Here is a 13,222-nt window from a genome sequence, read left to right on the forward strand (position 1 = left end):
TGTCACTTTTGCATTTATTCGGCCCTGCAACGTGAAAGTGTTTTAAATCTCCTGAGCCTTTGTTTGTTTATTTTTGAGCACACCTGAATGGCCTCTTCTTAAAGTCAAGGGGGCAAAGGCTCATGGGAATTGCAGTATTTAGAGTCATCAGTCATGCCAAACAAATGAAAAGAACATCATTTATTATGAAAATGAAGTTGAACTACTGTAGGTAAAACCATTGCATTATCTGCGTGACTTTGGGAATACTCAAACTTTGGAACTTTTTGCTACATGATTATGTTTAGATGCATTTTGCTTATCATTCAGCCATACATTGTATTTCCCCAGCTGCTAGGAAGTGAAACACGGGTCATTGGCTGCATACAGTATATTTGATTTGTAGTAAATGAGCTAAAACATGCAGAAACAGAGGCATCATCCTTCAAGGGTAATGATGTCTGTCCTTCAATACCCACACCTGGTTATGCTGAACATTAAGTCTGAATGGGCCTTTTATGTGACTTGAATGAAGCTGATACAAACCAGAGGAGAACGGCCGTCTGTTCACTACATGCAGATGGAGACTTATCTAGGGAGCAACCCTTTTTCTCTGTTAGTTGTAATCAATGCTCAGCACAATGAGCTCCATCGAGGGTTATTAAGGATTCTGAATGTGTTTAAAATATATTAGAACGGAGCCTTTCAAGGTGATCTGGGGTCTTTGTCCTGCAGTTACTTCATAATTAATTTCCGTTGATATATAAGCCAGTGTAGTATTCTTTTGTGTTAATAAAGGAAGATCCATTTAGATTTGATCTTAAGTATTTACATTTATTAAAAATAGATGGTTGCAGCCTTTAACATAAAGCTGGTATTTCCCGACTTAATTCATGGTATTAGTCGTTCTAAAGATAAAACATTTAAAAAACCATATCTTTCTTTTTTTGCATCTTCCCTTTTTGTGCTGCCATTTTTTGGGCACAACCTCAAGAGGGGGGGACTTTCACTGTAGTGCGCTCCAATATGTCCTATTCGAGAGCTGTACTGCACTCAGAATTGCCAGCTTCACTTCCTGCATGCTTGACTTGCCGCCTTCATTGCTTAGTTTCTGCTGGGGAAAAAAGAACAGACTAACAAACCCCAACAGAAGTCATTGTCTTGCTCACACCCTGCCTGCCGCCCCCAACAGAAGTCATTGTCTTGCTCACACCCTGCCTGCCGCCGGCCTCTGCATGCCATTCAGCGCACCATGTGGCCACATCTTTAATTTCTGTCACTTTTTTTTGTTTTTACTAAAACACTGTCGTGATGGAACTGGGGTCCAAATATGGACCCTCGCAAGTCTAGTCAGAGGTAAGTCCCTTTTTTAATGTCTGTGCAAGCCCAGCTGTTGTGTGTGTTTGTGGATGGGGAATCTGTGATGGTGGCTTTTTCTGTAGTGCTTCCATAGCTACTGTTTCATTTCGATTTTTTTGCATGGCAGATTTTTTGGGTTAGATTATACATAGACTGTAACAAACTGTTTGATGTCTACAGTAGGTCATGCATAAATATCAGGTTCACAAAATTAACGACTTTGAATACCAAGGAAGAAAATAGGTTAATTCATTTTTATATTAAAGGATGAAACTGATTTTCTTTTTCAGCAACACAGAGAAAGTCAGAGTTAACACTGTAATTGTATCCACACTATTTCAGAGTAGTCTTATGGTTTATATAAAGTAGTCTGTGCAACAGAATTCAGCTGTTTTATCTTCTTATACTACAATTCTATTCATGCATGCTATATTCAAAAATATATTAAACTTGTATCCCTGGCTGGCATGTTTTCCACCATTCAAAGATCTCCATCACAACATGTTTCCTTTTTAAATAGAACACTTACACTTGAAAGCTATAATTAAACTGTAAGCTCTTTAATGAATGCCTATTGCATGTCAAATATTGTAGCTTAACATTGAAAGAGAACAATGTAGTCCACAAACTGCCTGCCATTCATTTGTATTTGTTGTATTTCTGACTAATTAGTAGTAGTAGTAGTCGCCGTAGTAGAATTGGTTGTAGTAGTACATACTGTATGTATTCACCTAAATGGATTGACATTCCTTTTATGAGCTCTATGATGGAAATTGCTGAGTGGTAATCTAATTGCTAATCTGACTCAGGGTCAGGACACTCTGCTCACCCCACAGTTACCCGCCTTTTTAAGAAGCCTCTCTCGTGCACGTCCTGAATCTGAACTAAACAACGTCATTATGGAGCTGAGTATTGTTGATGTTTCAGGTCGGCGCTTCGGGTGAACAGCTGTGTCGAGAGCTGGTTCAAAAATATTGATTAATGCTCCATCTCCTGAGGTTTACCGGCGGATGTTGACCTTTTCTGTAGGGCAGCACCTAACCCTCTTCACCTCCCCACGCTTCAGGAGAAAATGAAGCACCCAGTTGCCATTGCAAAAGCTTTTGAGTTCCAAACTTGTGGAGCATTGCGCGAGCATTCTCATTGAGAAATGTTCACACACTCATTTCCTTAACCATGTCCTTTATCTTGAATACTGCTTTGTATTATTCTCTATTCTCTGGGGTGGCATATTAACAAAAATATGATAATGACACACGCGGTAATGAATTCCAGTCACAATGGCGGCTGTCTTTGGGTCTGTTTTCGTGTTAATGGAAACACATTTGTTCGTCAGTGTTCTCTCTGGGAAAATTGGACAACAGGAAGTTTGGAGCTATTACGCTAATGAATTTCCCTCTCTGTGACACAAACATAGCTTAACCTTGACGCTGTTTTGTTATTCAGATGAAAAATAATTATGAACATGAAGATTTATCTCACTTTCACACACACTCCCGGTTGATTAATTGAATCCTGGCATTCTAAAGCTGTCTTTTCATTACCCTTTCCTCCTCTGACTGGCGGAAAAATCATCTTTTTAACTATGATTGAATGTGTCCTGTGCGCAAAAGTTCAACAAGCAATCCCACTGGAATTACTATTCTAGAAACGTCCACTGCTGCTTGAAATGGTTTGTATTCCTCTGAAGGAGCTCTCCATGCTCTTACCTATAAATCCTACTTTTTCAATTTTCTTTGCTCCACAGCTGACTCACTCTTTGCCTCTCCTTTATGAAGCATGCTGTTTGACTCCTGTCCTCCTCTTCCTCCCAATAGAATAATCCAGAGCTATGTGCTGAGAGAGGAGTCGGGGGCCCTCTCATCAGAGGCGTCGGACATTAACAAGGCTAACGTGAGTCGGCGGGGGGGCATCATGGCGTCTCTTTACACCTCCCACCCGGCGGACAGCGGGCTGACCCTGGATCTGTCGCTAGAGATCAACAGGAAGCTGCAGGCTGTGTTGGAGGACACACTGCTGAAGAACATTACTCTGAAGGTAAGCAGGCATCATAGATAAGTGTAGTGAGCTTTGGATGTAGAATTCAACGCGGTGGTATTGTTAATGATGTGTAGTTTGCAGTGCGTCATTAATTATACGAGCTTAGATGACCTCGGAGGGTAATTAATTAGCTGTCATTGTCATGCGCCACTTTGACTTTTTAAGTGTCTCTGTCTACTTTTAAAAATCATGTTAATGTTAGCCAGGTCAAAATGTAAACGTTTTTCATTGGGATTATGTCAGGTTGAATGTAACGTAGATTAGAAACACAACAACATGTACCAAAGTTAGGGCTGCTCGATTAAGGCAAAAATCATAATCTCGATTATTTGGGTCAATAATTGATATCACAATTATTAAAAACGATTATCCATTTACTTTGAAAACATAAATTTATTGGAGAAAAAAAAATGTGAACAGTATGTTTTTAACAGTTACCCTGAACTTTAAGTATAATTCAACTGAAAAACCCCCCAAAAAAAGTAATAATAAAAAAATAATCGTTTTATTTTGATTACGTTGTTTTCGTAATCGTTGCAAGCCATAATCGTAATCGCGATTAATTGAGCAGCCCTAACTAAAGTACTTCATTTTTCATTCATAGAACTATTATTCTAAAATGTATTTGATTAGCAGTTTATTTGCTCTTATTGCACACAGAGTTGTCATGTTTTGGTCCATCATTCTTTTGTAAAGGTTTTTATAATAATATTATTCAGGCCAAATATATTTTCCTTTTTTATGAAGACACACTGATACAGATCAGTATGGAGAAATAATGCTAATTTTCAATCCAAGTCTCTTGATAGGTTACAAAAGTGGTACATTCCGAGTGGCTATATACAGATACTACATTTAATACACCTTTTGTGTGTGTTTTCATGCATTTATCTAATCAAAGCATTTATATTTTTACTTTATTTCAGCATTTAGAGGTTTGGAATTTGTCATCCAGAAAATGAAGCTCATTTCCTTTAACACGTCAAACCCACAGCAGCCTGTGAGCCTGCAGGATGCCTGTACTGTAGCACAGTATGGACTGCTCATGCAGAATACTGATGGGCAGCCTTCTTTAGTTTTTCAGGCTCTGCGCTGTAATTATGACACTCGGGCATCACAGCCAACCAGACACATCCAAAAGCACGAGCTGTTCCTGGGTTACTTTCAAAAAATTTCCATCCACTTGCTTCCACTGGTTAAAAGAAAGAATTTCAACACTTTATACATTAAATACAATGAATTCATGTAAATTAGTTTGAAATATTATTTGATGTTTATTTTGGCTGCATAAGGCATTTAAAAAATTCAAGTTTATGAAAGTGGACTAGCTTATTAAAATGACACAGAAATAGAAACGCATATAGCAGAAATAAATTATAAATAAGATGTTTTACCGATTTCTTAAACAACAACACTACATCAATATCAATATGATAGTTTAAAGGTGGATGAATGGTGGAGTTTAATCAAAGCACAGTGGACATCGAGCCGGCTGCTACTTTCTATCCATTGAGGTGGTCTCGCATTTGGCTCGTATATTCCAAACCTTTTACAGAGATATTGAAACTGTGGTCTAATAAAAGACGTGTTCCTCCTTCTTTCTACTTCATGATCTGAAATGGTGGATTCAAGCCTATATTCACAGCATCCATTCAGCGCTTGTGTATGTAAGCTTTGTCCGTGTCCTAAGGGTCTTTTATATTCATTTAATAGAATTTAGGATTTCAACTGGACAGATTTTCTGATGTGTAGGTGGGAAATGATGAATCCCTTCCACCTCTCAGTTTTTTAACAGCAGCCTGTCTGAAGAGGTGATGCGGCCAAATGACGTACCTATAAGAGATGTAGCGCCAGGGATCAACGCTCTGTGATTTTAATAATGAAATGTAATGGAAATAAAAACAAAGAACTTAAAAAATAAACCATGAAGTGCACAAATAGGGACTTATTTTGCTTGTATGAATTAGTCCTCATTGAAATATGCACATTTACCAGACATAGACTAGTCTTAATTTAATTATGTGTGTGGAAACGAATGAAGAAGATGTTAGTCACTTCTGTTATAAATTCTTAATGAAGTAAATGTATATTGTCAAGAGTGTAATACAAGCACGATGTTCCGCAAAACAACTGAACAATGTCCACAATTCCTAGATACTAGAACGTGTCAAACCTATCTTGATCCACATTAAATACACTGCGCACAAACTACCTTTCAAACATTGAGATATCAGAAAGCTGAAAAATAAAAATATTACACTACACCTACATAGTCCCGTTTTCATTCATAGTTACTGCTTCTCTTAGGTTCCTTTTTCACACTTTTGTTAGATGCTTTAAAAACCAAAAAAGACAATAGATGTTAAACTGAATGTGGGAGTATTTTCTTTTTCGGCAACAACTTTCATTTCTGTGGATGAAAGATGATTGGCAGGAAGAAATGAACACTCAGCGTAGGCACAATAATGAGACAATGAAACAAAACACTCTCTCAAAGCCCAATTAAAGCTTCACATCTACCGTGATGAGTAATTTGGCTTTGGCCATTTTCAAATCTGTGATAATTGTTTTTCATTAAGTTTTTAAATATTGATTGCCGTTTCTAAAAAAAGGTTGTGACAATACGTGCTATGTTTCGTTAGTTCCTACTCTTATTATTAAAAAAGTAAATGTCATCCAGGCTTTTAAATGCCATTTTTGTAGACACAGAAGTAAGAAAGAGCAAAAATGCTGGACATGCAGTCACAGCACACCAGTTCGTCTCAGGAATCCCGAATTAAAAGTTGCATTTAAGTCTAAAAGTCTTCATTTTCTTTAACAGGAGAATCTACAGACCCTGGGGTCCGAGATTGAGCGGCTCATAAAGCAGCAGAGAGACCCTGAGGACGCAGTAAGCAGGAAGTGACACTACCATGTCACAGGAAAGAGGAAAATAAGGGCCGAGGATGACTTGTAGAACGTACCATTTTGAAGTAACAGCTATATCCTCACTCTCACATCACATGAAGGAGCAGATTGAATGTTGTAAGTGCCAGTATCACCTCAGGCTGTTTTTTTCCAGAGGCCCTGTTGAACTCTGTCCATTTGTCTGAACTTACTTGAACTGTCGTTGTTCTATCCACATTGTAACACCTCGTCTGACACAACAAATCTTCCTCTGGCTAACGTCCCTCTCCCCCTGAGCCAAGATAAAAGTCCTCGGGCCGGTTGTTTCAAGCTGAACATTCTTAATTGCCTTGTAAACAAGTTGATTGAAGATCCATCATCATGAATGTATAGCAAATTTGACATGGGAAGTAGTCAGAAAATGATTTGCCAATGAACTCATCTTATAAAAAGTATATTTATTCTTCATGTAAACTGAAACAAGATCCCCCAGCATGCCCTGCTTTCAGCTTGTCTCCTGTCTGCCAATAAGCCACATTTTATTTTTGAAAAGCTGCTTGACGACACGGCACTCCAAAAGCAAAAAAAAGAAACAGATCAGCCGATGCTCGTTGGGGACCTGGTGTGCCACCTGAGTATTTTCCCTCATCTTTTGCTCTGCACAGCACTTAGAAAATAGCTGGTGAAGCAAGGTGCCTCGCATCATCAGCACCACGGTGCGACACTGAAGGAAGCAGAGCGTGTCTTTGCCGCGTTCCATGCAGCAAACAGCACTATGCCATCAGCGTGGAAGAATCCTCAATCTGAAGAAAATCCATGACAAGTATAATATCATGTTAAGGTTTAAATGTAGAGCTGGTCTTGAGTTTGGCCATTTTGAATATGATTTTTTATTTCTTTTAATTTCTGTTAAAATTAAGTTTTATTTGTTTGATTATTTTCACCTAAAGTTTTCACATGTTTTAGATAACAAATACCTTGTACGTATACGTCTGCCTCTTCTTCACAAATGCTCTACCAAAGGGCAACAATTTATCTTTATCAGACACGAGCATCTAAATCTGTTTGTGTTTCAGCTTCCCTTGTTAGCATCATTATCATTCCTCTTACACTAGGCAGAGAGATGCTAAAAGCTTGTAGAAAGATACTTTGCACCGCGTGCATCATATGGTCTGATGAAGGGGAAACAGACGAACATTTGAAGGTATTCCTATCACCCCTTTTTATTTTATTTGTTGTCCCAATGAGTCTGTTCAAGTAATTCAATTGTAGAGGAATCCAAGGGAAGACATGAGATTTGTAGCTACAGAGATGCATCCAGGGACAAAGTGCAATGTTCCTTTCATTGATTTATATTTTATTTACTATTTTGTCTTTTTTTTCTGTTCTGAATGTGTGCCAGTATATGGTTTTAAATGTCTGTTTGTGACTGTGCTGGTTTAGAAATATCCAAATTGTGAGTGTCTGCGTGTGTCCTTTTTAACCTTGCAAGCTTGTGTGCCTTTTTAACCTTGCAAGCTTGTGTGTTTACGCCATGTGTGTACATGCTTCAGCTGTAGGGGCTTTTAGGTTGACACAAGATTGACCATGAAGTTTGCTTTATTTATGGGGGGTAAACTTGATTTGCATTTAGACCAGAGTCGAACACACACATGCAGCTTCTGTCTCTTGTTCACAGCTGTTAGGAGAATCAGCAAAACACACACACACACACACACACACTCACACTCTCTCACACACACACACACACACACACACACACACACACACACACACACACACACAGACTCGTAAACAGATCCGTAAACAGATCACTAGCTTGATTCGATACTAGTAACGTTTTCAGGATTTGTGAAGCAGCTGTCACAGAACACAGGCCTCCATTTCTTTATTTGGCAGATCAGAAACAGGCCTTTATTTGTCATGAATGATTGTTAATGTGTTCTTTTACCCTACATCCTGAGGCTATGTTGAAATAGTCCGCTACCTGAATAGAAATGCATGTTTCCAGGATTGAGGTCATGTTACTGCGGTGGGTGCTTGCGTACCTCCACTGTTATCTCATCCAAACTTATTTCCTTTTGACGTGGGATCAGCATGTAAACATACTGACCTTGATTCTACTTGATATTGATAATTAGCAACCTTTTTAAACTCCAAAAGGTTCAGTAAGGTTAAAGTGTTATCAATCTAAATGTCTGTTTCTATCGAGGCAGTTGATTATTTCATAATGAAACTAATCTGGATGTTCATGCATCTTAATGCTTGATGCTGAATCTGTGAAAATCTGTTTCTGGGACAGAAGTAAAATACAACCTATGCAAAAAGAAACTTGCAAAGGATTTCCTAATTAATACTTCCTAATTCTCAGAGGCATGCCAATACATCTCTACTGTTTTGGTCGCAGCGTGTCACCTGTAAGAATCTTGCTGATCCTGGATTTTCACACATTTCCACAGCCTTGAAACCTAGCCATGATGCAGCATTGTGTTGATGAAAAATCTTGTTTCACAATATGGATATGAATAAATCGGTGTGTGTGTGAGTGTCAATGTAATGAGATGTTTGTCATTCTTCTGTTTTCCTCCTGTTGTGCAATGAGTCCCCCTTCTTTGTTTTGTGGAATATTCAAACTGTGATCATAATATACATTTGTAAATATGTTATTCTGTAAAATTCTAACGAGATTGTTTTTAAAGATGCTGATTCTGTTTGTATATATGGTGTTTCCAGGGAATAAAAGGAGACGAGTCTTGACTTTCTCTTGAATGTTCCGCAGTGTCTCATATTTCTTCTTTTTGCCTTTACGCTAAGGTCAACACTAACATCTGTTTGGACATTTTGCACAGAGATAACATCTCACACACTGGCTATTTGTGGCGTGCAGCCACTTCAAAAGCAGCAGGCTCAGCAATGCTAGAGGTCACTCACATCTCTGCAACACTGTCAGTCAAACCAGGCAGGCTCTCTGATAATTTAAAACCCAAATGTATGGGAAAACTCCCAATATCCAAACGAAAACATGTCAAGGGTGAACCTTTCCTCCATAGGCTGTCATTCAACTGTCAATGAAAGCATCCTTCTACACGTTTCCTAGCTAGTTGGGGACATTTTACCTCAAAAACAAAATACTTTTCCTCTTACCTGTAGTGCTATTTGCTCTCAAAAATAGTGAAACTAGATGGCACTTGACTTGTCAGGTTCAAAGCGCAAATTAAAGAGTTGGAAAAACTCAACGGCAGCTTCTCTTTCCAGAAATCAGAACAGAGTTACTTGAGATAATCCACAGACCTACAGTATATGTGAGCAATTTCATGTAGGAACTATTTTCCTTTAACCAATCAACCAACCTCTATTCATGGACACCCTCTAGATATATCATTTTTGCTTTAAAATGCTAGTTCACATTTTTGCGATTACCCAGTAAACTTATTATTTTAGATCAAAAATATTGGTTTTGATGAACAATATCTTTAGTCACCCTGTCAACCTGCATCTATGACTCTTTCCACGCATGCACATGCCCAGACACCCACAAACAATCTGATAGCACCTGTCATATCATAATACATAATTTAGAAGGAAAATAAGACATTTGATCCCTCAGACATTCTCGTCACGTATGGGTACAATTTCCCCTTTTCTCCGCAGGCATGCCGTCACACAGCAGTTCAAATATCCACTTTAAGCCGATGGTAACGGCCGGGGCTATTTTTAGCTCACTGATAAAGGATTCTCCTATCAGCATAGATGACCACCCTTGAATTCATAAAGCATTGCCTGTGTCCTTTAGATGCAGCGGCAAACATGACAGTGACTCTCAAGGTGCAGATGTACCAAGCCTGTCTCGCCCTTTTGAGTCTATTTTTGTTTACAGTATTCCATCTCAACACAGGCACCGCTACAGCTGCAACATTAAGATAAAAACAGTTGAATATGAATGAGGCTCTATAATGAGTCCAATTAACGTCCAATTATTGTCTTTTCATTTCAGCGTTTTGTGTACAGAAATAGACTTTTTAAATTGGGAATATTCATGTATCCATGTGGCCATCATTAGATTCCATTAGAACAAAGCAGGCCTCTTACGTGTGGACCGTCTCAGTAATGCGTTGATTGTATGCCACTCTCCTGCTCTGCCTCTTCAGACGCTTCACTTCCACCTTGATGATTGAAATTGAGAGGCCATTTTCTCCAGCAGTGCTCTATTACATTAAGAAACTGAAATGATGTCATGTTCATTCACATTTCTGATTAATGGAGAAGAAAGAAAGGTAGCAACTTGGCCTAGAGAGTGATGAAGGCGTTTAATGCTACCAAATAGAGATTTCGGTACCACTTTACAATAAGACTACCCTTATAAAGGCTTTACGAATAGTTTGTAATTCATTTATTAATTAGGTTGTGAACACTTTATAAATCATTAATAAGCTTTTATAAGACATGAGATAAACAGGGTGACTGTGACCGGTTGCTTGCCAAATAGTGAGCCCACATTTATCTGTACTGCTAAGCCTTATTAGAAATGGTAGTAACTCGTTAATAAATGGGAATGTGTTTCATACTTTACAATAAGGCTCCCTTTTGGCAGTTGTAAATGTTAGTAACTCATAAATAAATGGTCATAAAGAGATGCAAAGAAACGTCAAGATGGAAGGGGGGAATCAACTCAGTGAGCAACAGATATCAAGGATGCTGGCTGATGAAGAAGACGAAGTAAGCCAAGTACCCAATATAAGACTTAGCAGTACAGATAAATGTGGGCTCACTATTTGGCAAGATGACTAAGCCTTATATTGACAACCTAACTTACTTCGTCTTCTTCATCAGCCAGCATCCTTGGTATCTGTTGCTCACTGAGTTGATTCTCGCTAAGTAGCCAGTATAAGGCTTAGTCATCTTGCCAAATAGTGAGCCTGTGTCGATGTGTGAAAATGTATGTTAGAACTGGTTTATAAATGGTTCTTAATGATTAATAAAGTGTTTACAACCTAATTAATAAGCTAATTATAGACCCTTTATGAATCCCTTATAAGGGTACTCTTATTGTTAAGTGGTACCGAGATTTCACTGGTTATGAATACTAATTTAATACCAATATGTCTACATTGACATGACATAAGCAAACTATACAATCAGGGAAAAGATTGGCTTTTTCAATATATTTATTCTTGAATGAGACAAACACCTTTTAATGGCATGCAGTTTGGAAGTGCTGACATTTCTCAAGGCAAGATTCACAATGAGGTTGGTACAAAGTTAACTGAAAACTCAGCAGTTAAAAAGAGCTTAAGATTGATGCATCAGTAAAAATATTTTTTTCTGTGGAATGAACACTTTTTACCAAACTGTAAAGTGATACAACGTTAAGTACATTGTGTATACATTTGCTCTATCTTCTTGACAAGCCAGTATAAAGGTGCAGGGGATTTAAAGCAACCTGCACAGTGATGTTCTCCTGGTGTTTCACAGCAGACTTAGATGTGAGAGTAAAAAAAAAAAAACAATGTCAGTTGGTGGTCTTGCAAAAAGGGTATTTTACCCTTTTTGGACTCAGTTGGGCCTCTCTGACGGCTTCGAACACTCCGTGAAGACACTCATCATGTGTGAGCAGGTCCCAGTCTTGAACCCAAATATTAAAGTGAAAAAGGTGTTGTTAATTTAGCCAGGGCTGTAAAATGAAAGGCTTTCAAAAGGACTGGGGGCTGCAAAAAAAAGGAGAAAAGTGCAAACATCTGTGTCTCGAAATGCTTGCATGTGTGATGAAGGTGATCGGATCTCTGAAAGCCGGGTGAAAAGTAGATAAAGACCCAGTGGTTGGAAGGGGACCCTTTAATGTTTTATTTTATCAGTGAGGTCATGCCAGTGATTTAAAAGAATAGCTTGACATTTTTTTAAATAATGTTTTCCTTGCTTGCTGAGTTAGATAAGAACATCAACATCACTCCTAAATACTTCATTCAACATCAGGCTGTTGCCAGCAGCCGATTAGCTTAACATAGCATTAGCAGCTAGCCTTGCTCTTTCCAAATGTAAACAATACAGGAAGTCACAAACCTATTTTCTACAGATTAAGTTTACTTGTCACCACCACACACACTTCCAAGTCCCTCATGGGCTTTAGAGGTGCTGGAAGGCAGATTTTATTTACTTTAAACAGAGCTAATCACTTGTTTCTGCTCTTTAAGCTAAACTAAGCCAAGCTAACCTCAACACCAACATCTAACATCCATTTACATTCTCAAAGATGAACACAAATGCTAAACATGACTGATGTCATTGGTCCCAATGGTTATGTGAGCCACAGTCAAAGCAAGCCAAAGCGCAGCAGATGGAGAACTCTAAGCGCCAACTTCCCATGGGAATCCAAACAGATGGACACATGAAGCGTAGCACCTGCTTTTGGCACCACACATCGACAATCGCAGCATGATTAAGAGTGGAAGAAATCACAGGGGATTTAGCTGTACACATTATTATTACCCAATGGAAGTTGAGTTTTATCAATTTTTGGAATCAAAGGTGACTACCAGCTGCAGGGTATCCACAAGTTCATGCATCTCATTAAGTATTGTACATTCAAGATTTTAGATTTTCAAGCTATCAGATACATTTCTTTTAAAATGATCATTGTAACAATTATTTTAACAATATTAAATCAATCGCTTAAGACTGTAATTAAATATATATATTTGTACATATAATTTATGCAGCTACCGGTAACACACTTAAAATGTGTGTTAAAGGTGCACTTATGCTCCTATTGGATGGATTTTGCACATGAGTTTGGATCTGATAAGGTTGTAATCATGAGCAATCAGCATTTATTATTAATAATCTTCAGGTGCTGACATTTTTCTGTGTTGCTGTTTTTTGTACATAGAATTTGTACACAGAAAATAATTTTGTAAGGGCTATCCAATCCAACCAGGGGCGGACTGGCCATTGGGAATACCGG

General features: G+C 38.3%; 1 protein-coding gene across 1 annotated transcript; it reads left to right on the plus strand.

Moving 5' to 3' along the window:
* Positions 1 to 1,175: 1,175 nt before the first annotated feature.
* On the plus strand, positions 1,176 to 9,038 carry LOC307023931 (coiled-coil domain-containing protein 186-like). The gene is made up of 3 exons (XM_079657627.1): positions 1,176 to 1,335; positions 3,156 to 3,375; positions 6,200 to 9,038. Exons 1-3 carry the CDS (start codon positions 1,310 to 1,312, stop codon positions 6,281 to 6,283), a joined length of 330 nt encoding a protein of 109 aa, XP_079513753.1. The 5' UTR covers positions 1,176 to 1,309; the 3' UTR covers positions 6,284 to 9,038.
* Positions 9,039 to 13,222: the final 4,184 nt, after the last annotated feature.

The sequence above is a fragment of the Notothenia rossii genome (genome assembly GCF_949606895.1).
Source record: "Notothenia rossii genome assembly, chromosome: 11".
Taxonomy (NCBI): Eukaryota; Metazoa; Chordata; class Actinopteri; order Perciformes; family Nototheniidae; genus Notothenia; species Notothenia rossii.

Bases quoted from the DNA above. Each gene is read 5' to 3' on its own strand.
- LOC307023931 (XM_079657627.1), top strand. From the start codon at position 1,310: ATGGACCCTCGCAAGTCTAGTCAGAG. The intron at 1,336-3,155 runs GTAAGTCCCTTT...TCCTCCCAATAG, and splicing joins CCTCGCAAGTCTAGTCAGAG to AATAATCCAGAGCTATGTGC. The intron at 3,376-6,199 runs GTAAGCAGGCAT...TTTCTTTAACAG, and splicing joins TGAAGAACATTACTCTGAAG to GAGAATCTACAGACCCTGGG.